The sequence below is a fragment of the Chlamydotis macqueenii genome, chromosome 6 (genome assembly GCF_036417535.1).
Source record: "Chlamydotis macqueenii isolate bChlMac1 chromosome 6, bChlMac1.mat, whole genome shotgun sequence".
Classification (NCBI taxonomy): Eukaryota; Metazoa; Chordata; class Aves; order Otidiformes; family Otididae; genus Chlamydotis; species Chlamydotis macqueenii.
Window position 1 is genome coordinate 35,633,189 of NC_141561.1, and position 24,918 is coordinate 35,658,106.

The 24,918-nt window shown below is 36.9% G+C and overlaps 1 protein-coding gene across 1 annotated transcript in view; it reads right to left on the reverse strand.

The window, feature by feature from the left end:
- Nucleotides 1-1,362: 1,362 nt before the first annotated feature.
- The window catches only part of FAM171B (family with sequence similarity 171 member B), a 33,243-nt gene continuing 9,687 nt past the window's right edge, over nucleotides 1,363-24,918 (reverse strand). The window contains exons 2-8 of the mRNA XM_086751199.1: nucleotides 11,257-11,490; nucleotides 10,457-10,549; nucleotides 10,008-10,166; nucleotides 7,978-8,145; nucleotides 4,058-4,174; nucleotides 3,124-3,247; nucleotides 1,363-2,848 (exon numbers count right to left, since the gene is read on the reverse strand). Coding sequence (XP_086607325.1) covers nucleotides 1,513-2,848; nucleotides 3,124-3,247; nucleotides 4,058-4,174; nucleotides 7,978-8,145; nucleotides 10,008-10,166; nucleotides 10,457-10,549; nucleotides 11,257-11,490 — 2,231 coding nt within the window. The 3' untranslated portion in view covers nucleotides 1,363-1,512. The remainder of the gene's footprint in view (nucleotides 2,849-3,123; nucleotides 3,248-4,057; nucleotides 4,175-7,977; nucleotides 8,146-10,007; nucleotides 10,167-10,456; nucleotides 10,550-11,256; nucleotides 11,491-24,918) is intronic.

The following is a 24,918-nucleotide window of genomic DNA, read 5'->3' on the forward strand; positions in this document are numbered from 1 at the left end:
GGCATTGTACGTTTGGGTCTTGGTACAGAACCTTAACCAAGCTCTAAGGGAAATATTTATAAAGCTTTTTTAGGATGATTTATAATCAACCTGCCAAAGCCAAAATGCTGGAAGTTATTTCATCAGGGAAACAGCTTTAAAGCTACAGAATGACATTCTACATACTATATCAAGCACATTAAGGGATACATCTACTTTTCTGTTAGCCAAAGTTGAAACGATCACTTTGACAAGATGAACATAAAAAATAAAGAATATTCTGATGGCCTTTTCCTTCCTCTATACATATCTTAGTTACATTTCATGCATTCATGACTTTTGGTAAATTTAACTCTAAGATGAGTCATAAGTAGTATTTATATTGCATTATAGACCAAATTTTGCGATCTGCTCTCATGCTTATAAAACCCCCCAGCTTTTAGGGCCTGTTTAGCTCCTCTGCGATGCACAACAAAAGCAGCTGAGACTGGCAAAATGTAGGCACATAAACCTCCAATGGTCTTCCATTTTTTTAAACATAAAATAAAAAGCAACAGTGACAAACTTTCCTGCTAAATGAAACTATTTTAAAGGCATACTTAGTCTAAATTTCCATACTTTTTCATCATGGGCCAAATCTGCAGGGATTCAAGACTGTTGTGGAGCTCAACTGGCTCAACAGCATGCAGAGGAGAAGATTTTAACGGACAACAAAGCCAAAACAAGACACTGGGATCGGCAGCAGCAACAGCTTCGAATGCTACCAGAACCAGTCCTTTTCTGCTGGATGTGGATACTTCATAGCAGATGCTAATCTTCAACGTCCACAGCTCATAATAAAGCATATTAAAACAAAGTAGGTGGGCAACCTTTGAAGACAAAGAGGACCATGAACTGCAGTGGCCACAGAGCTCGTACACTTCCCTCTTCTGGCACTGCTATCCGGAACGGCAACCTTTTGCACATGGGTGGGCACACAGGGAGGGCAGTAATGCTGTAGAGCTCTGCTGATAAATCCAACAGAGCTCAGCTGCTGGTGTCATGGGACTAACTGATGAAATATTCTACATTATACAAAGAAGTAGTAACATATCCCTAAAAAAGTTCACATATAAAATACTGTACAGATGGTGACATTGATTAGGAACAAGGCTGAGGGACAGCTTTAACTAGTCTACTAATGCATTAGCTACAAGTTGGAAAAAACTGAAACATGTGCCTACATTTCTCACCATGCATTCCCAGAGGTGCGTCCAAGAATGACAGGCTAATTAAAATGTGGGCCTTTCCTATACTGCCAGCAAAACTAAGAACTGGAAAATTTTAATATTAGTATTTCCCTGTTTTGAATTCACATTGAATATCAATTGCCCAATTGAAGTTTAGTAACTCAATCTGTATATTAAAAAAATTTAACTTTTCTTGATACTAGAAAACAACATTTCCCTTGTAAACCCAACACTGCAGAATTACAGAAGCAGCCAAGAGGTCAATAACCAGCAGGAAGAGCAACACCACAAAGCACATTGTGTTTTAATTTATAGGAATAAGTGGCCTCTCCTCTCTTTTCTTCCAGATATTTGTTTTGCTATCTCTTTTTGTGATAGATGGTCTATCCCTTCTTTTAGCAGAAGGGATACCAGAATCATGACTTCCCGATACAGTTTTTCTTCTTAGACCTTCTTCATCATGCTGTTCTACAACTGGCCCATTCCCTCCATCCAGAATGTGCCTCATAGCCTGGTCCTCCGGAGTGCAAACAGTGGTCCCACTTTCACTGCTACTCAGATCCAGATCTTCCAAGTAAAGGATCTTAGAATGTGGCATATTTTTAATGAAAGTTTTTTCTCTCTCCAGTTTCCTACTAGGATGATGCTCATTCATGTCCACACCAGAGTCCAGGCTGGTATCATTACTTTCTGTTTTCCTGCCCTTTTTCAGATCTATGAAGGAATGTCTCACTTGAGCGACTGGCTTTCCATCCAAGGACACAAACCATGCTCGAGGATGCGGAGATGGTTTTCCTTTAGAGAGTTCCAACAGAGTTTGTTCTGAAATACCTTGAAGTTCAGATGAAAATGGTGTCATTACAACTGCTTCATTCAACGTCCCAGGAACAGAGACAGATTCCAGTAAGCTATTAGTGTACCGGCCCCAGTTTGAGGTTTGAGAAGGTAAACCCTCTTCACCATCTAATGTACTGTTTTCATCTCTGCAGGCAGAAGGCTGTGGATGAGAGTGTACTGGCATTTTCGGTAACGTTTGCATGTAACTGTCACGATTCATGGGTTCCATCATGGGGCTATATACTAACTGCCCTTTCCTTGGCAGAGTTGCTGATTTAGCAGGATGCAATTGTTCTGGGGAGTGGAAAAGATCAGAGGTTTGAAGAATAGCAATAGGTTGATTGTAAATATGCATTAGGTGTTCTGGAATATGGGAAAGCCCATACATCTCCTCTTTCAATGAAAGGTATCTGTTTTGGTCTTGAATGTCCCTAGCAGCCTGGGAAATAGTACTGTTACTATGCTTCGGCTGCTGCAAATGCTTGATTCCAGCATTAGGCTCCAATGAAGGGGCTGAATTTCTTGACTGCCCAGTCTGACAGGATGACTGAAAAGAAGCATCCTCTGTGTAGATTTTAAAATTGTCTCGTGATTTTCCATCTTCCGTGTCTATGGACACCCTTCTTTGAGGGCTGTATGAAGAGATCTTCGGTGTAAATAACTGTGACTTATCCTCCAACTTTATAGGCCCTTTGACAGCATTGATGTGATTTATGTGAGTTGTTGATGTTGTCTGGTCTTTTTTTATGACCTCCAGCTTAGTTGTATTTTTTTCCTTCTTTTGTGTCCGACCACATTTATCCCTATACAAAAGAGATGCAAGGTGACTGTAGAGAATACTAGGAAATACCAGACTGTTGACTACCAGAGCTGAAGATCAGATTTTGGTTAAGAAGTTATAGTGTAATGTGACGTCAAAAACTTAAAGTGAAGGTCTGTAATAACTGTAATTTTTTAAGAAATATTAGGCTATGTATTATAGTTTAGCTAAGGAAACAATTCTCAACTTCAAAAGACTATTTTATCAACCTTAAGTTCCATTCATACTGAGCTTATCAGAGCCTCTCTTTTCACTTACCTGCAGTAACAAAGAAGAACAGCAAAAAATCCAATGATAATGACAACAGTACCTCCCAGGATGGCTGTAAGGAACACTGTGTGATAGGCTGTTATGTCCTTGGAAACCACAGTAATAATGGATTCTAGATTGTCAAAGAAAAAAAACCAGACAAAAATTACTTCACAAAAACATAATTCTGCTTGATATGCAGAGCTGTAGCTAATAAATTAAACTCTACTTTTCCAGTGATTTTGTGTTCCTATGGCACTATGTTCATTCCCTCTTCACCTTGCTATTTCAGCGAACTAGCAAATATACAAACAGTCATTACAGGATACAGAATCTTCAAAGTTCCATCTCAAGTACTAAAGCCTTACCATGACATCTACTCAATTCGAGGCACATTACATTTGTATTAGTTGTCCAAGCTGACTTAGAAACATGGTCTACATGTTCTATTTAGTGTTTCTGTCAGAAAGTGCTATCTGTTTTAAATTTCAAGATCATATTTCTCGAATAAGAATCCCCTCATATGAATTTGCAAAACATGCAATGAGTCACCATAAACCAGAATCCACTGGGACCGTTTTACCCACAAGTGATTTTCTTGTTTTATTTCCTCCCGTCACACATGATCCTCAACAGTAATGGACAGAGTCCTGCTGATTTTTAGATCTCCATAGTCACAGTTCCCTTGCAGACTTCTTCCAAAAGACGGCAATAGAATAAACATGTAAGTTAAACGAGTCTGGACTTTTCCCCCTATAGCATTTGAAGTTCTAGGAAATGGTTCTATGCACAAAAGCACACTATCAGGATTCAAAGCTATCCAACTGTTGAAATTGCATGTCATTTTTCCCTTTCTGTTGTTAAATAAAGCAATCAAACTGACAGCCTTATGATACATTGTTACTCGGGTTACTCAGTAATTCTTTGCCAGTTGTTGCAATACCTCTTGTTCCAGGCAGTGGAGCTGCTATCCAGTAGCCTAAGTGTTGAGCAGTGTATGTCCATACTAACTGACCATCTGCTTCCTTTACCATTCCTAGCCCACGGCTTACCCAAGCACCTGAGAGAAAAAAAAAAAAAAAAAAAAAAAAAATGGAGAAAACATTGCATATGCCATACAGGGTTCCTCTATATTTCAAACCATTAGCAATTAAACTATTGCGAAAAATACACAAGGTCACAAGAAAAACTGAAACTTCTGACCTACACACTATTTATTACACAGCTTTAGCTAAACATGAAAACATTCTCTCTCTACAATTTCATTGCAATAAACCCGTGTGGGCATTCACTTTGAAACAAAGCATCACTCTCAGTTACCGGAATTAATTTCATATAATTCATTTTCTATGAACAAATGTCTTTCATAGGTATGCACAAAAATAATCTGAAAAATCCTACTATATAATCTTAAGCATGTATGAAGGCCAAGACTGAAAAAAAAAAAAAAATCAAGGAACAGATATTTTCAGCATACGAATACAAGTTTTAGATTAGCTAGCAGCATTCAGTAGGAAAACATGTTAATCTAATAAACTACAATAGGATAAACAATCTTTGTCTTGAATGTTTCTCTCCTCCTCCCTGCCTCAAGGCAGTTAACAGTTCAGTTAGACCAAGAAAGGTCTATTGTTAGGACACAGATTACACACAATCTGTTTGGCAATGCCAAGAACAGGTATTGCAGTATGCCAGCTTCTACAATTAATAAAACATGCAGTAAAAGAGACAGAATTATACTTAACACACTTGAACACATTTATTGTGGGCCATCTGTGAAATTTTAAGTACAGACAACAACCTCACATAAACAACCTTACATTTTCAAACTGCAAATACTGAGAAGGAGAGAAAACTGCCAGCTTTTTTAAAACAACAATAACCAAAGCATGCAAAAAGTATAATTCATAGAAGCCCTGTAATTTCAGTGTTCCTCCAGAACCTTTATTTCAGCAAAGCAAAAGGAAATACCTACCAGACAGAAGGTAAAGATGAGTACTGACATACGCCACATACGCACAAAGATACACACACAAAATATCATTTGGCAGCAAAATTTGCAGCCTCCTCCCAGTAGTTGCGATAGCTGGCAGAAGGAAATAGCAGCAGCAGCCACCTAGAGCCCTGAAAGAGGTGGTTTCTCAGTTACCTAGAAAACCTCTTGTCCAGACTCAGGAACAAGACCAGCGGGAAGAGTCTTTCAATGCTAACTCTCGTATGGAGGTAACAACAAGAGATCCTCAAATTCTCCGTCCTTGTCAGCTCTAAGGCAAGATGTCACTATACTGCAAAACTATTGTTTTACAAGTATAGAGGGTGGGCTACTTACAAGCAGATAAAAAACAACACAAAAGACCACATATAAAAGGCAAAAAAATTTCTAGGTTTCCAGAAATTCTATCTTGACCTAATAAATCTATAAAAAGCTATATGATCTTTGCTCTCCTCTTCAGTAAACTATATCTCCCCTCCAATATACTCCATAGAAAATAGTAAGTATTAAGAAAAACATTATAATGTGATTTATGAGTAAGCACATATTCTCTACGATTTACTTCCCTTCAAACAGAAGGATATCATTCTAAATTTGACGTTGTAATGCATGTCATGTTGCAATGCAATGTTGTAATTCTATTAAAATCCACTAAGTACTTTTGGTACTAATGAGGTAAAACACTTAGTAAGAAGAAAGCCACATTCAATACACCTCAACAAATTCAGCATTTACAGCAGCTGGAATACAATTACAAAAACTCATTTTCCAGGAACAGCATCAGCACTATCACACCCTCAAGTAACCCCAGGGAACACTGCACGAGTAGACTTGTGAAAGGAGTTTATCTTTTTTCTGGTGCACATGGATCAGCTTACACATCAAACACAGACCTGTTCCCTTACCACTATCAATACTGACATGGAAGCTGTGATTACCACTATGACATATTACCCAAGGACTTCAGAATTTAAAAGTGTGTGTCAGCATCTTACTGGGGACATCCCGCATGCAACAGCTTGGATGCCAGAGGCTCATCATTCAGTGCAGTGGTAGCTCTCCATCTAGCTCAGATGGGGGCTACTGCAAGCATTTGGATGCTCTCAAATGCTTGCTGGAGAGCTGAGGTGTTCAGCTGTCCTCAGTCACGAGAACCTTGACTAAGGAATGCCTTGCTATTACTCAGTTACCTTAGAAAAAAAGTCATTTTCTACATATCGGATCAAATGTAAAAATCTAAGAAACATATTTAAGAACAAACATGCAGAATATAACACCAAATTTTTGCTGTAGAGAAAAGATGAGGAAATGGAAGAAAAAGTGGAAGTTACAAGTTATGCCCCAAAAGTCTCTCTCCTTCTCCTCTCATCAGCAAGCAACAGTGAAGGCTCTATGCGAACACTACACCTCAGTGAGCACCCATCATACACAACTTAGCTTTACGGAACCTCTATCACAGTACACCTCATTGGAGAGGGAAAAAACCAACTGTTTAAATTGTTTTTATTGGGTCAGCATGCCACACTCCTGCCCTTGCTCTACACTCAAGGCCAATATGCCTAAGCAGGCATATTGAGCAGGCCCCCCAACACACACACACACAGACACACCCCCTTACCCTGGTTTATATTCTTCACCTGACCCTGTGCCGAGCTGCTCTAGTTCTGTCAACTTTTTGTTTTAATAACATTGCTGACCTAGTTTTCTGTTTAGTGAGTTAAAACAGCTCAGCGTAAGTACAGATGTGCACAGGAGGTGGCAAAAGCAGCTGTGGCAGCAAGAAACTAAATGCCCTTGTGCTATTTTACCATACCAGACTAAAACCCTTTCTCTGATGCAGAATGCTATCTGTTATCACCAGTTACCCCCCTCAAGTATTCTAGGCATATAGATAGACTTTATCTTCTATGCCAGAACTTATTCTATTCACTCTTCTCCTAAGAGACAACCTAGCCAATTTTTATTAGCTTGTTCTTAATAAAAATTAATGTTATTTGGTATGTTCTTCATTAAGATGATCAGTTACTTTCTTCAATATGCAAATGATGTTTTTAGGATTGATGTCCTCTCCTGTACTTCCAATGGTTGAACAACAGCTTTTTGTCTTAATAAGGATTAAGACACTTAACTCTTCACTCACCTGCATATTTCAAGACAAAGTGTGATGGGAAGTATAAGGTACCATGTAAGACAATCAGTACACTAATGCACACACACCTAACACAGGACATCTAAAGGGGATAAGTGTATGTAGCTCATCACTCACTCTTGACTAAAATTAGACATGAAGGGATGAGAAAAGGTTTAGAATGTCTAATTCCCAGCCTCCTCTTCCCATGCATACTGTAAGAACTATGTTGTTCCCTTTGATAACTCTTAGTTCCCCTTCATTTAACTTTCTGAATTGCTTTTGTTCACTGAAGTATTATCTATTCCCGTTTTAGTGTCAAAGGACCTTTAGAACTATACTCTAAGAAACAAAGCATCCAAATATTCAATTCTGATTTGTTTTCTTTTTGAGAAGGCATTCACAAAATTGCCAGCCTTAAAATTTAACATCACCTAAAACGTATGTTGCCTGAATCCTTAGCCTCCTATGAAAATAAAAATCAAATACATCAAAAATTTGTTCAACAGGAATGCTAATGAATTTTACTAAAGCTCTGAACTAATAGAAGCAGGGAAATTCCTTTGAATAATTCAAGCTAGTCAATTGAAAAAAAAAAAATACAGAATCCCTAACAAAATCTGTGACTATTGACCACCACCTCATATATTTGTTCCACCACTCTTCCATGACATAGTATCACGTGCCCAAAACTACATACACGTGCTAAAAGGCAGAATATCCAACAAGTTAGCCCACTTACCAGTTTTCATATCGAATGTCCATGCAGGTATAGCATCTCCTGATTTTACAGTACTTGTAGGAAGAGGAAGCGTAATCTGAATGGGACCATTTACTTTCAGTTCTTTCCCAGTCAAAAGAACATTTACACATATTGCAGCAAGAGGTGCTAATTCCATGCTTTTGAAACCTGAACGTGAGAAACATTGTCTGTAATTCTCCTTTCACGGTGTAATTTTTAAAAACATTTAGAATTAAGAATCTATCCTCATTATAACTAAAGGCAAGCCCTCATTCACATCCAGCTACACAACAGCTGTCATCAACTTGGTCAAAGAAAAATCAACATTTCTTCTCTTCAAGACTTTTAAAATCTTGTGATTAAAATAAAAACCAGTCATTATTATACTAAATGTGTAAAAGAGAAACAGACTTTTGACATATAGGTTCAATGCCAACTGTAGAACCAATGATTAGGCAAAACCTGGCTTGGGGGTGGGCAAAGAAGGGTTTTTCCCCCTCAGATAATTTGATTACAAAACAGATAACCTATGTGAAATATAGATAATTAAGAATTTTTGTATCATTGCAATATAGATAACATGGAATCAAACTGAAGACATATGCAAATATATGACTGCGGCATTTCTCCTTAGCTGAGCAGTCCTCCTAAACTTTCCTGTAAGGATTAACTTTTTAATTTGGCAGTTATAATTAACTGAATAGTTAATCACAAGGCTTGACAAAACACTCAAACAAAACATTGCATATCCAAAGCTTTACAATGCAGCCTAATAGTTTGTTTTCGTTGCTTTTCTTACACTAGTTTGCAAATACTGTAAAATGTACAATATGACAGGATGGGGAAAGGAGCTGAAACAGAATTATTAAGTACCAGAATACTGTTCAACCTATGCAAGCTGCTAGAAGCTGGTTGTGAGAAAATTCCTGCTGCATCAGATATCAATTAGTTTCCACCTGCCCTAAAAGGAAGCCTGCTCCTTTAGGAGTATATGAATAATTTAAAACGCATCTGACAGATTGAAAGGAAAACTCAGAGAGGAGAAGCTTATTCTCCTATGCTTTACATTTAAAGAGATGAAATACAGATAAGAAAGGTTTTAAAATACCTAAGTCAAGATATCAATATATATGATGATTTTAATTCAATGAAAATTAATGAAGAGAGCATGACAAGTTCAAATAAGCTATGTAATGGCCTCCTCATGCACTGCAATGAATTTAAGAGCCTCATGGCTTCAGATCCACTGGGAAAAAAGAAAGAAAAGAACAAAAGAAAGATGGAACTGCACACAGCACAATCTACCAGAGATTACTGTATTTATGCAAATAAATAAGTATCTGATAGAATGCCAAATACTAAAAGATCCAACTGCGTATGAGCACAGTTATGATGACTCATGAAACCACTTACTGCTTCTCCAGTGAAACAGATGCACAAAACATATTATTACCATTGTGCTCTGTATACATAGTGACTACTTGGTTTCAAACAGGCTTACGTAGCTTAACTGTCTGTGAGCCAAACTAGAGCTTCCATACAATCTTCATGCTAGGTGTAAAGCTCCCGGAGCTAACCATTCTAGTGAAAATACAGAAAACTCCATAGCTCAAGTCAACTGCTGCAGTTTCACTCATTTATATAGGTTCATCCAGTTTATACTCTGATCATAACCATACTTCTAAGGTGCTTACTAAACCAGTTCCACAGTCTCATGAAACACTGAACATATACATATATATACACACACACACACATATATATATATAAAGCAGCCTCTGAAGGAGTATTTCAGTGCAGTAGGGTATGTTATGTTCTCATACTACAAGGAACAAGATTAAGAGCGACGTCAATTACTTGATGTGTTTCTGTCTTGCTCCTATAGAACAAAGCTTTGTAATTTAAGCAATGGAAGCAGGTTCAGGCCCTTTGAATTTAAGCATATGTTTTCCTGAAACACTGTGCACTCATATACATTGACTTGAAGATGTCTTCTTTTAAATAAATTCTTAAACAACGTATTTACATACCTGATTTATTTAGAAGAATTCCTGTTGTATAGAGAAAGCTGTCCACTTTCAAAAATTGCTCTGGCACTGTCAGATAGGCTGTAACATTTGTAATATGGTGATTTGTTGGAAGCTTTATTAAAAATTTTGGAAACTGAACACTTGGCTGAGATTTGGCATCTGTAAGAGTAATATTTTGTCTTAGCAGTGGTACAACACACAGTGTTTTTATTACTGCTCAGAAATCTATTTAGCATAACAACCTATTTTCACTCATTTTCTCCACAGTTTGTGTGTTTCTAGACTAGCACTTGTCACAGCCACACATACAGCTACACAATTAGCTGAAAATCTGGCTTTGAGTAGATAGGTATTAGATGGGAATATGAACATTCTTAATTTTTTTTTTTAATGTGTATGGATAGTTACCACAAAGTGTTTAGATTATGGTCTGCGTACACTGAACTTACCAGACAGTTTTCCAGTAATTAAGACAGTATCTTCAAACAGCCATATATTCGCTTGACTTTGTGGGAATAATGAAAGCGTCACAGATGAGTATACTGTGGAAAGTGATAATATCTGTTACACTGTGCAACCGAAAAAAAGTTCAATAAGATCTCAAATTCTGAAGGAATAGTGAATAGAGCAATTAAAAAAAGAGAGTATATTAAGACTGGATAAATAAATTCCTCCTGTTGCCCAGAGCAGGAATTTTAGTAGTGCGGCATGAAGACCTCTATTGTATGTTTGCTACTGCCTTCTATGGATAAACAAGTGGCTAGAATTCCTAATGAGTTCATCTCTTTTTAAAAACAAATCATCTAACTTTAAGAGCATCCAATCATTAAACAGGAAAACCTGTGAGAAAACACTGCTGAAAGGAAGCTATAACAACAGGTTATACCTGTTATAAAGGACTCAAAGCATTGGCACTCCAGGAATCACTACAGACACTATGATTTTTGTCAAAGCATGTTAGCAGCCCTTTGCTAAGTCTAGGTAAAAAAAATTTCAATATACACTCATAGTATTGCAATATAAGCTACTTAGAGTTAAAAAGGGCTATTTTCAGTTTTACAATAATAGGAATTTTGACAAGTCCAACAGATCATTCACCCTTATATCTGCACTGACGGGCACCACCTTCCTTCACTGACAGACTTCAATCATTTTCAGTTGGCAGTAACTACCCAGACTGCTGAGGAAGACAGAAATTTAATTACCGACAGATACAGTTTAATAATAGGACTGTAAGATGCTTACGTACTTGGCATTCTCCCAGTCTTCCAAGGCAAAGGTGTTAACATGTAGCCATCCTTGTACGATACGATAGTTAAGCTTAATCCTAATTTGTATGGAACTTTTATTAATACTGCTCCATTGTTTCCAGTAAGAGTAGAGTTTGTCTTTGTGTAGTTAACAAATACTTCTACAACCGCTTCTCGCAGGTACTGATGACTGATGATGTCATTTACTTGAACTTTTAGCGTAAAAACAGATCCTATTAACAGAAATTAAAAACAGGAGTTCATAACACATCGCAACTAAGGATCATAACATAAATTTGTTGAGTTCTACAGTTAATGCCTTAGCTATTCACCCACTGTACCATGGATCTCTATCTCAACACAGGGTAAGCTCTGGCCAAAGGGAGGGGTAATCATACAATTATACACCAGAGAGAAGAAAGAGGCAAAAAACCTTGAGATGGGGCACAAAGATGCCAAAAAGTGTTTACCAAGCTCAGCAAATACAGTATCTAACCTGTTTAAAAAAGAAAAAACCCAGACAAAACCAAAATTACAAAGCAATTCTTCCCCTTTTTGCTTAAACTTGAACAACGTATCTGTGACAATGTCAGATCCAATGTGCCTTGCAAGTGCTCTGCAAAATCACACTGATTATACAGATGGTCTTGTTATCCAAGCGTAACCCTTGGCTTGGGTCACACATTTAAGGATGCACTTTGAGTTTCTAAAACCAGAGAAACTGATGTCTACAGACTGTGGGATAACACATTTATTTTCACATGTGTAAAATTATTATAAACAAATGCATCCAGGCACTTTGACTGTTTTAATCTATCGTCTCCCACCACACTTATACTTCTGGTCTAATTTTCACCCTTCTGTATTGCAACTTCTAAAAGTACTTGGCACTGCTAATTAGAGGATCTGACTTTCCTTTACAATACCTAGTATCTTGCAGAGGTCATAACTACAATGACTGAGCAGTACACTGAAAATACTAAGACCACTCGAACAACAGCCTCAACATGCTCTGAATACACTCAATTTCTCTCCTACCTTGATTGTAAATAAATTATTAGGGAATCTTTTCAGGGATAGGAGGTATATGAAAATGGACAGAATTCCATATTATTTCCAGTGTGCAATTAAAACAAATAAAAATATCTATGGACCACTGTTAAAAATACTTCAAATAACATCAATTGTCTAGTATTTTGGTTTTAGACAAACTACTATACAACATCATTGCACTACTTTATGCCCTAATATTTTCAAATATATGAATTATGAATATGTATTTCTATTTCGGTCAAATGTCAGGCTAAGTTTGCTTGAAAATTACCTGCATAAAATCATAGCTCAATTTCATTATGTTATTTCCTCTATAATTGAGATTGACATTGCATCAAGAGATTACTACCACTGACCTTGATTTAAATGAAAAGGCCTGGAGAAGCCAAGCGTAATCCATCAAAAAAAACCCAGTACATAGTAAAGACATCCAAGTCAGGCCCCTCTGAAATAAGTATGTACTTAGATCTACTGTATGCACAGAGCATACCATATATTCAAGCAACAAACAACCTGAACACACCAAAAGCTACATTGGCTTCAATTTATTACTATTTATTGCATACACAGCAAAAACTTACCTGCCATGGCTGTTTGATTCTCTATAGTGTTATAGAAAAATCTACATCTCCTTGTGCAAATCATTATATACTTTCAAAACAAGAAAAAAGATCCCAGTGGTACTTGAATGTATTTGACTGAATTAAACAGAAAATGCACAATAATCAAACGCAAAAATGTCATTGGTCTTTTTCCCATTATGCATGGCACTTCAAGAATAAAATTGCTTTTAAATTTATGTGGATAGATGGTTTTTAAATCATGTAATGTTTAAAAAAAAAAAAAAGAAACTATGTCATGTAAGCAAATTACAGCTACTAAACAGATCTTCCAGGCATTGATCCAGTTTCACATATACTAGCATGATCCAAAACTTATAAGACAGGTCATTTGCCCTTGGCCATGACTATTTAAAAGGCTACTAAATAGGGGAAACAGACTGTGTACAATATTCTGATCCTCTAATAACTTGTAAGCTAAGAGTATCTCGTAAAATAGTATTTAAAAAATAAGAAATTCAGTAGTACAAAATTCAAGCCCATGCCAGTAAGAATCAATATCAGAAATGCCCAGTATAAACTAGTATTTTAATGGCTAGAATCAAGTCTGGAGAAAAAGAGCGTAGTATTAACCACTGAAATAACAATAAAAAAAATGAAAACCTAGAATGTACTCAGAAAGACATGTTCTTTCAATCATTTCAGACTTTTTATATGTATTTTTCCATTTCCTGCTAACAATAAAGCCTAATGAAAACACAGAGGGGGGCAAATTACTACATTCCTCCTCTAGCTATTAGTAATAGTAAACATTTTTTTTGTGCAAAAGTATTTCTTCCTCTCACCTCCTTCAGTTACAGTCATACCAAAACGCACTCTTTTAGAAGCTTTTTGTTGGGGGAAAAAAAAAAAAAACCAACCAAAACAACAGAACAGACTGCAGAAATGTAGAAAGCTGTCCTATTTTCACTCTTTCCCATAATGAACTGACAAATATCACTGGCTGCTTTTAGCCACATTCAACTTTCATTACTTCCTTCTCCTAAGGGTTCAGAAATCGCCACAGCATTTTTCCAAACTGATATTCTGCCTGAAATGATGTTGAGAAGATGCAGAAGCACAGTTGCAAATGCAAACCGAAATCCTGGGGGGTGTTACTGAGACAAAGGTCTCCCATGTGAAAACGGACAGTCTTACACAACGCAAGCTCTGAAAGAGTAATTACCTGCGTATTACTGTCATACCTGAGTAGCACTTACTCAAGTGAAAAAATGCTCACTTCAAGTGAGCTAATATTAAGACAAAGATTAAAGGAGACTCCATCTCTAGCTCTCAGTGCTTTTGGCCTTATCTATTGCGCTAACACAAGAGTCTTCCTGACGAGAAAGTACACCACTCGGCTGGGAGTTGTTCCCTCCCTGCAGGTAATACATGTGAGCAAATCATTTCACTTCTCTAATATCAACCAGAATATACTCTGCCCAGAAGTCACTTGAATTATCTGTGCAATGATTTTGGAAAAACATTGTTGTTTTTTTTTTAAAAATAGTGTCTTACCATTCCTCGACAGCAACAGTACAGAAAACACAAGCACACAATATTAGGCCTCTGAATCCAAATGCCAGTGAAATTACAATATGTAACAAATCCCAGTTAAAAAAGCCAGAATCTAACGGTAACAACAATGTTCTTCCCTCACAGTCACATTTCACTACTGTTTTGTATAAGGCAGAGTGTACCAGAGCATCCTACAGCAGGCCAGCTGTAACAGCTTAATTAAAAGCAAAACAGTCACGAGATGCTAAAAGCTCAGACTGTGCGCGCAGTGGTGGTCCAACACGTATGACTGAGCTGCATCTTTCCAAACTGGGTACCTCTTGACCAACTCCCTCCTCATACCAATTCCCTCACATGCATTTAAGGGGCAAATTTATCAGATATATTTAATGGCATTGAGTTATTAACAATGTTGTATTAACACTCATGACATGTACTTCATGAAAAAAAACTTGCTTTTTTTTTTCTTTATATAAATATCTTAACGCATAAGTCCTGGAGAACATTTTTAAGTCTCAAATATGATGGAGACTGCAATAGGAATTTTTAATTTAAAAAAATGTACTGAAAAACATTTCAGTCACAAAAATGAACTGCTGGTTAACTGTTTAACATAATCAAAGTTGATAAATTAAACAATAGATGAAACTTGTTCTTTTTTTCTGGTCACTAACACTTGCCAAACACAAATGGGTCAGCTGTATCTCAATATTAAACAGATTTGACAGAGCTCCTACAATTAGAAAAAAGAACTCAGTCTTAGCTAATTTGATTTGTGCTGCCTCAGAGGAAGGGAGATTTGTCTCTTGGCAAGTCCACTGGAAATGTCAGCTTCTACAACATTTAAACGTTTGCCAATAAATGTTCATACAAATTAGCAGTTATTTAGACAAAGCGAAAGGAGGCCTTCTACCACATTTAGCTACTTCAGAAATGTCACAGCCAGTAAAATGACCTCTCATTTCTTCAAGCAACAATATGCAATGCCTGGAATTTAGCTTCACATCACTGTCTTAAGTCATCACACAATTAAGCCAAAGAACTGCGTGGAATGGCAAGCTGGCTGCAAAACATAAACGCGCAGAAAAATCTCTCTGCGTGCAGACAAGAGTGTCATCTAGTTACCATATTTATTTGAGATTTAATTAACATGGTCAAGGCCAGAGACCTCGCAGGCACCAAGATACTCCAAACTACACTTCTGAAGTGTGAGACACAGCAGTGACCACACACAGGCAGGGCACTGCCCGGGTAGTACTCCTACACATTCTGCACCCAGTCCTAAGTCCCTTTTCCTATTTATCACCAAGGTCCTATAGCAAGAGGTTCTACACCTCAAAGGAGACAGACAGTTACTCTTCTCAAACACACAGACAACTCCCCCAATTAAGCAATTATCTTATGGAGTAGAGGGAACAGTAGCTACAATTAAATTACTCATTAGTTCCTTCCTTCAGAGGAGACTTTTTGCATCCTTGCCTAGAGGGGTAGAAACCCATGCCAGAAAAGGCACAGGCTTACATGTGTTTTATGGAAACTGCCTACGCTGTATTACCATGCTCCCAGCTAACCAAACAGATAAGAAGTGTGCTGTGCAATTTGCTTGGTCTTAGCTGACTGAACAATCATTTTTCAATCTTTTACATTCACATAACACCGTATTTCATGGCTTAATATAATTAGGGATATGAAAGGTGCACCGATCTGGAAAGAAGAAATCACAGGTTATAAGAAAACCACGTTTTACCACACATGCAGTATTGCAATGGATATCATCGAGGGGCAGAGGGGGAGAAATCAATGAAATGTATCATCTACACAGTCAAGACACATCTAGCTTTAGTTTAAAAAGTGCAGACAAAAGCAATCCTTTTGCCCACAAAAAAACAATCATTACTTCTTAGAATTTCTCCAAAACTACAGTAACACCAGTGACAAACTACAAAAGTATATCTATAAAAAGTAAAACCCATTATATCTTCAAAGCTCATTAAAAATGCATGTACATGAAGGTGAGCTGTGGCAGCAACTAACTGACACAGGGATGCTTTAGTGCTGAAGTAAGCCCTCCTCACCACAGCACCCCATCAGCCCGTGGCTACTTTTTGTTCTTTATTAAGGTACAATGCATTGACACAGTACAGATTTTTCTGCCTTGCACAGTGAATTAAAATGACATAACAGGTGACCTCTAAACTCTAGTAACTATTTCATAGCTATATTCTGACAGTTATTGCCAGACACTGGGATAAGCTCACTGACCAGTTTTCAATTATGTTTCTCATAGATATCAAATAACCTGCAAACCTCATTAATAACCCTTACATTCTAATGTAGTTCTCATTTGCTAGCTATCAGTGTTCTTTTATGCTATCTTACTCCATGCAAACTCCACACAAATAATTCTATATATATTCCAAATTGGAAACAGAATATGTCATTTAAAACCTCATTCTGTGATTCTTTACAAACATATTTATATGTATAAATAATAGGCTGATCCTCTGATTTAAAATAATAGCTTTAAATTAAACATAGAAAATGGCAAAGAAATACTACTAAAATACAAAACATACTACAGAAGTTCTGTAACTTTGTCTTTATTAATTAGCTACAAGTACAATCTACACATTTTATTTTCAATGCATTCTAACTGAACTGAGAAGCAAAGCACCTCATACAGTTCACAAAAGGTCTGAGAAAATTCAGTAAACAAATAGCTAACCAGCTATAAAAATCAATTTCTCTGGAAAAGTGAACACTAGATTTAGATAAGAACACCACACACATAGGATAACAAATATAATCATTCTACCTGACTGAAAAGAGAAAACACTTGAAAGCTGACAACTAGCTGACACAGTTTCTTCCTTGCACTTAGCAGAAGGTTAAAAGTTGTATCACCCCTCTCCAGAATCACTCCAGGAGTTAAAACTTTCATAGCAAACAGCCATGTAACTAACAATAACCATGAACTGACCAGTAAAGAAGATGGGTGCACCAGGACAGACCTGGGTTACAGCAACAGCTAAAACTTGCCCGCGTTGAGGCTGATCTTCAAGCAAAATGGCAGCACAATTACTCTAATTTTACAGCAAGTATGGACTGCTCCTTGAAATACACTTTGGAAAAAGAAGATACTGACATTTCACTGCCATATGTCTGGAGTGCTGTTCAACAGCGTTCAACTACAGAGACTTACAGAGAACTGTTTTTAGGCAATGCAAAGATATTCTAAAAAATTAAGTATTGAATAAATCAGAGCCCAGAGCTTATCAACATTTGCTCCGTTTGCACCATACAATCTATACAGTACAGTTTTGTAGCTTGGCACTCCCTTAAAGTATTTGAATGTAAAATTTAACATTGAGACGTATATTTTAAAGAGCAGTTTTGGCAAAAATTTCTGCAGTGGTACAGAATACATTACTGACTTCTGGGGACAAAGCAGCCAAATGGGGTCTGGGAAAGTAGGACATCACGGTATTCCCATTGCCCTATTTCTAGTCAACCAATTTCTACAGAAGCCATCAACAAAACCCCAATTATGAACAAGATAAGGCTAGATCCTAAGGGGGACAAGCAGTGTCTTTTACAGAGAAAGGCTGTTACAGTCATTTCACAGGAGACAGTTTAACCCTATCTAGTCAAATCTAGATGGGTCCAGCAAGCACTTGCTTTATTCAAGGTAAACTGTAACAGATCAGAATTGAGGAAAAAATTTGAACATACTGTCACCTAAGTCACCCATCAGGCTACTCTGGTGAGCTTTTGGGGGGGGGGGGGGGGAACCCACAAAAAAACAAATGTTCTAACTCTGAGAGCTTTTCAAACTTTTTTTTTTTTTTAAAGATACAGGGAAACACTTTGTTGCTGCAATATGCTCATGCAGACCACAATGCCAGAGTCTTTAAGCATCTGCACATTGATAAGAAAAAAACTGAAATTATTTGCTAGAAGCTCTTTCATGTCGATACAGGCATTGTTCCAGCACATACTACAGTCTTCAGGCGGCTCCTCTTCCCACCTTACTGGGAAAAAACAAAAACAACACTTGAGAAAAAATTTCACGCGCTAACCCCCTAACTCAGTTCCAAATTAAGACTAGGCTGCATCTCTTGAAACAATTGGATATGTTTGCCTTTAAGAGCTGAACAAAACAGCAATGTAGGAAAGATGTAAACCAAACAATCTACTGTCATCTCAAATAAAAATATCTCATCCTTGCTCCCATCACTTTTGGCTCATTCATTGCTTTCTGAAAAATATCTTTCCCAGTTTCTATTTCTCCATGCCCTTCATACTATCCTCTTTTCTTGGCAGAGCTCTGCTCAGTCTCCTTCCTCCTAGCATTCATCCCATCCAGGAGGAATCTCTGTGATGACAACTCCCCATAATATTTCAGCCCATGAGACTGCTGATCATGAAGAAAGATCAGTATTTTTCTAAAGATGAGGGTTTTTTCCAAGCTTCCTAAACTAAAAAGAGAGTGATAAATTCATTACATAAAATTAAATGCATTTAATCAGGCCCATCAGTATGTGCACTTTATATGGAGACTTCGCATCTAGCGGATTGAAAAACTACAGCAGATTGCCTGTGGCAAACGAGCACATGAAGCAGAGCAAACTTCAAGGTTCTAAGTAAATTAGTAGGTCAAAGACTAATTATTTATTTAGCTCAAAACAGACTCAAAATTGTTTCATGTTATAATAAAACCATATCAGATAGAATGGAGAAACTGACCGTCTACTGAAATACTGAAAAAAAAAAAGTGTTATACATTTTACAGAAAAGAACAAGGCCTCTTTCTGTTCTAAAAGGGATTTAAGTAGCAAAGAGAAGTAAATAAATAAAAATCATACTACTTGAAAACTGACTGTTTTTCTCAGTCATACATTCTAGTGGTTTTTTTCCCAGTAAAAATATTTATAGACTTAGCACCATTTCTTTACATAGAACTAACACTGAATTTTTACTGATGCTTTTTCAAAAACATTGTTCATTGAATTTCTTTACTTAAAACAGTTTCGTTTCACTTAAGAAGAAGAATTATTTTCCTTTTATACCACCATATTTCAGGGCTTTATATTTTCTTTGTATGTGTGTGCATACATAAACACAAATCTTACGCAAACAACAAGAGGAAAGGGAGGTTGGTTTGCTTCTTAAAGGGGAAGGTAAAGAAAATTATGAAACATTCTTAATAGAAATCTTGCCTACAAGTATTAGTTTAAATTTATGCATCGTTAGTATTTAGGGACCGAAATAATTTCAGTGAACAGTCACTAGGTCAGTGTAAATCAACAAACTCATTTCTTCACAACTTTTGGAATCTGTTCCTCCAAATTCAGAAGCAACTTAAAAGAATTAGTATATTTAACCAGGAGTAAACATGGCCAACATTCAACACTGGCAAACTTTAGCTGTCACCTTTTGATAGAGGATGTACTTGCTTAGCGTGAGCTAACTCTTCGGAGAAGTGAAAGAGTTTAGAAACTCCTAGTATTTTTCAAATAGACATTATGTCACATTCCAGCTATCTGGAATACCTGACACACTGGAACAGATACAGACTGCAGCACTACCTCAAGTTCACATTTGAAAAAAAAAAAAAAAAAAATTACCACACTTAAACATGCAACCTTAGGGTGGCTGTCATTATTTTATTGGATCTGGACTGTTTTACGATCTGGACAGCTTTAAGAGTTCAAAATCTGAATTATTGCATAGGTAAATTAACATCTCAGCTTTTTCGATTTTAAAATGTGTTGTATGTAAGAATGGATTTATTTAAATAAGTAATTAAAAGCAGCAAACAAAACAACCCTCTTCTACAACCAACAGCTGCGTAACACCATTGTAAGTGGTTGCACTTCCAACCAAGGTCTGAGACCAGATGCATACTGAGTAAGCATATTCTTTCTTTTGTTGACACAAACCAAATATTTACGAAATTAAAGTCCTGCAAAATCAATAAAATAAAACAGATCATTATAGGCTATATCCTTCATTATTACTACTGCATAATCAATAAACACCTTCCTGGAATGATCGTGCTTGTAAGAACTACGCAAGAATGTCATCAAGATAATCCATAAAGCTGCTAACAACTCGCTCTTCTATCCAGTGGGAACATACCCTTAAACACTTCCAACTGTAGCTAGAAGGTATGTAGAAAACAGAAAGAAAACAAGCATTCCCCTTTACATATTTTTTATGGCCTACCTCAGAGCTATGAAATATAGATTTTTTTTTTCCTGTATTCCTTTAACACTGCATGGTAGACATAGTAATTAAAAAAAAATAATCAATTGGAATATTTTTAAGTGCACATCATGTACTGCTGTAAGGTACTCCTTTGTTAAGTGGCTGCATGATGTTTTATCACCATTAGATGCCTGTTTCATTCAACTTAGGTATTAAAATCAGAAGGTTCCACCACCCAAGACAGAACATGAGAACTCACGAGATACAATAAGCCAGAATTTTAATTACAGAATTCACATGTCTTGCTGTACTGGTATATTGGCATAAATATTAGGAATTACAATAAAATTCAAAGTTGACACCTGCTTGTGAAGCTCTGACAATTACAATTACCATAGCAACTCTGCATTTTCTTTTGCTGCTATTTTGTTGCATCAGCCAGCCTGGTTCTCAGAATTCTGGTTACTATGGAAGATGGAAGCTGAGAAATTCACCTTCCTGGGGCAAGAGAGATACGCAGCATGCAAGATGAAATGCTGCAGTCTGCACAGCTTCACTTATTTAGGATTCATTTATTTTAAACATCTTCTGTAATCTTAGATACGTGAGATAAATGATGAATATTACAAGACCAAAAATTTTAAATAAAAAACTTATATATCAAAAAAAGATAGATTTGCAAGTGAAAGAGATTTAAATGAGCAAGTAAATACTAGTAATAGAGGTCCTGAAGCCTACAAAATAGAACATCTTTGCCCAGGCATTTCAGAGGCCATTATAAGATTATTTTTTTCATTTCAGGTTACTCTGGCTAACACTAAACATGTAATGCTGCTCTTTTTTTTTTTTTTTTAAATTACTGCCTGTATCAATCTACCATGCATCAAAGTTGAGTGGATGAAAAAAGGAATTCCTTGTTATATAATAGTGTGAAAAAAAAGTACAGAATGGAAAAAAAATTAAAACCTGCATAATGCTCTTAAGCCATCTTAAATACCTACATTATATTATATACCCTCAAGAACAACGGGCAAGTGCCTATTAGGTGATAAGCAAACAACATGCATTTCCCACTCATGAATTCTACAATCAAATCTTCATTATGTAAACAGAAAAATACATATATCATTCAGCATCATCTCCTTGACAAAATCTCTTATGAAGAATTTCCAAGAGTCAATATACTTCAACAGAGGGAGAATATTCCAGTAACCCTGTAGCATGGATCATCTGGTTTTAACCTAATGGGTTAGGTATAGGATTTGTCTCACTTAATTCTTAGTGGTGGCTAGTGAGTGGAATTAGCAGAAAAAAATCTGTGCAAGTTCAAACATCCCTTTAATTCGGCAGAGTGGAGAAAAAAAAAAAATAATTACAGGAAAACAAAGCAGTACCCTCTTGAAACATGACACTTAATGCCCTGAAGGTTTTAACCTTAAGACAGATATGCCTGTATAAACTCACAGTGGCACAACATAACCTACAAACTAGTAATTCAAATGTCACTGCATGTTACTCGCTAATCACAAAGGAAACCACTGCATTCAGTGACATTATTCAATAACATGCTGGTCAGTATTCTTTGTCGAAACTACTTCTCTTCCCAAAAAGCTGCAAAGTCTCATATTACTGCCTAAAGAAAGATATTTGCAATGTTCCAGCAATATTTATCCTTCACTTACAGGAAAAGGTCCTCTAACCCCTTCAAAGACGACCACTGTGTAAAGACATATATGGAGAGAACACAACTCAAAGTTTGCAGGCCAACATTTCCTAACTAGTCCTGTGCATGCATGACAGGAATTTTTTAATGCACTAGTTAGGAAATCCATATTGCAGCAACAAAACATGAGCACCCAACAAGCTACTATCTTTTTCATATATAAATTTTTACTGAAGTAGAGTTTCATGACGTGAACAATCAAAAAAAAAAAAATCACAAGAAAACAATTCGACATCACTTTTTAGAAAAATGGTTGCGGAATAAAATGATTGCAGATTCCTACTAATTTTAATTAGGTAAAATTCCACAGATGCTATAAAAAGAGTTTGAAAAAGAGAAGGATCTGTCTAATCAGATCACAGGATAAAGCAAAACTATTGAACTAAGACTGCCCCCACAAAAATATAACTCTTTTGCATACATGGATGCCATCAAGGTAAGTGGCAATAGTGAACATATTAATGATTCAGCCATCGCCACTTCCAGTCATTATTGCCTCTCTGCAGGTCAGCAGAGGATACAGCCCTCCAGGATTCAGCTGAAGGACAGTTAGAGATGAACATGCTGCCCACCAACTGTGTCTCCAACACAAACACCACCAACACAGACACACAAGTTCTTCCCTTCACAGCAAGTGGCCAAATTCCTGTAGGGAATAATAGGAAAACAACTTAGCACCATGGAAACCTTTCTAGGATGCTGGAAATATTTTTGTTGACAACAAACCTAAAAATGGAAGAATAAACACTGTTTTTATCCCCAAAAATACACAGATTCTTTCAGCATCTCTGATATTCTGCCAACTGGACTGTGGGGGAAAAAAGTCCACTTAAGTATTTCTGAGACAATCTGCTCCATGAAGCATTGAAGAATCCAGGAGACAGAATTGTAGAGGGACAGGTTTTCCCTACTGTGCTTAGGAAAAAAAAAAAAAAAAATCAAAAGGGGGAAAAGGAAAAGGAACCTGACAACTAATTAAGAGACAAACACCCGTGACAGATTCTTTTGTCCAACACTGCACCAAAACTATGCAGTATCTCTCAAATGTTTTGCTGGGTCTCTACTCCAGTCAACTTAATTAGAGGATTTTCTCAACATCAGTTGTCCCTAATCCCAAAGAAAATCTCTCCTTCAGCCCAGTAATTTCTTTCCTTTGCTCTCATAAACAATAAAATAAGCTCATGTGATATTTATCACAAGGTATAATTTATGTTATTAAGAGCTTTTATTGTTCCAAACATGCACTCTACTGATGTCCTGCATTTACCCAACACAAAACTACTAACTTCTCCTGTTCACTTAATGAAAGGCTTCAGAAGAGAGGAAAAATATTTTCCACAATGACCTCAAAAAACTTTTAATAATGCTATTAGTGTCTATAATAGTTGGAGGGGGCAAGCACCTACTTATTCATTCCAGCAAAACAGTCTGTATTTTCAAATATCTTCACAACATTGACCTTTTTTCTAGTTTAGCTCACATTAGCACAGACAAATTATCAACCAGATTTGCTACCTCATAGAAAATAACTTATACGAGAATGTTTCAATCAGTTTCATTTGGGAGCCTTGCCCATACGAAGTCATTAATAATAAATAATAATAAATCAATTTGTTGTCTTGCCAAATTCCATAACCAAAAGTCCACGCTAGACACTAGTATGTATTTCAACAGACTGAGCCAACTGTATACATCATAGTAATAAAACAGCTGCAAATCTAGGGCAGAGGATGTAATTTCCACTTTCTTCTTATTTACATCCATCAGAGGAAAATAGTCTACCCAAAATGAAATGCAGAAGTTTCAAGAGACACATCAGCAGTTGACACACCGCATAGCCATGTACAAGCCCAAGTCAGTGATTTGAGAAGTGACAAAATGCACCTTCAAAGTCTGTAGATGGTAACAAGCTGAGGATGCTCATTAACAATATGCTCTGAGAGACCTAGACAGAGATATACGCCAACAAAAACCTCATGAAATTCAACAGGGACAAAGACAGAATGATTCATCTGACCCTGTCCAGCAGAACCTGCAAGAGACTGACTGGCAGTGCAGCAGCTGTGCTGAAAACATCAGGGAGTCCTGGTGAGCCATAAACTCAACACGTTAGGAGTGCACCCCGGAATCGATGAAGGCTAACAGCTCAGAACACTGCATTAACAGAAACAGAGCAAACAGAGCAAGAGAAGTAATAATCCCTCTCGCTTAGGACTCGCTAGACGGCATCTGGAAACTGCATTCAGTTTTGAATCCACAGAAAGAAATGAGCCTTGTTTAACTTCGCAAAGGAAAGGCTTCGAGGGACCTAAACAACAACCTTTGAACATCCATGAGTTTACCAAGAAAATGGAGCCAAGTTATCTGTCCATATGCATGGCAGCATAACAAAAGGCAAGAGTCACAAATTGCAGGGAAGGGTCTGACTGGCCAGGAGGAAATTTTTTCTCTCTGAGGATAAACAATTATGGGAATAGATTGTCTAGAGAGGTTCTCCATTCTTGGAGGCTTTCATGGCCTGACAGGAAAGAGCTCCCAGGTCTGAATTCAGTGTCAAT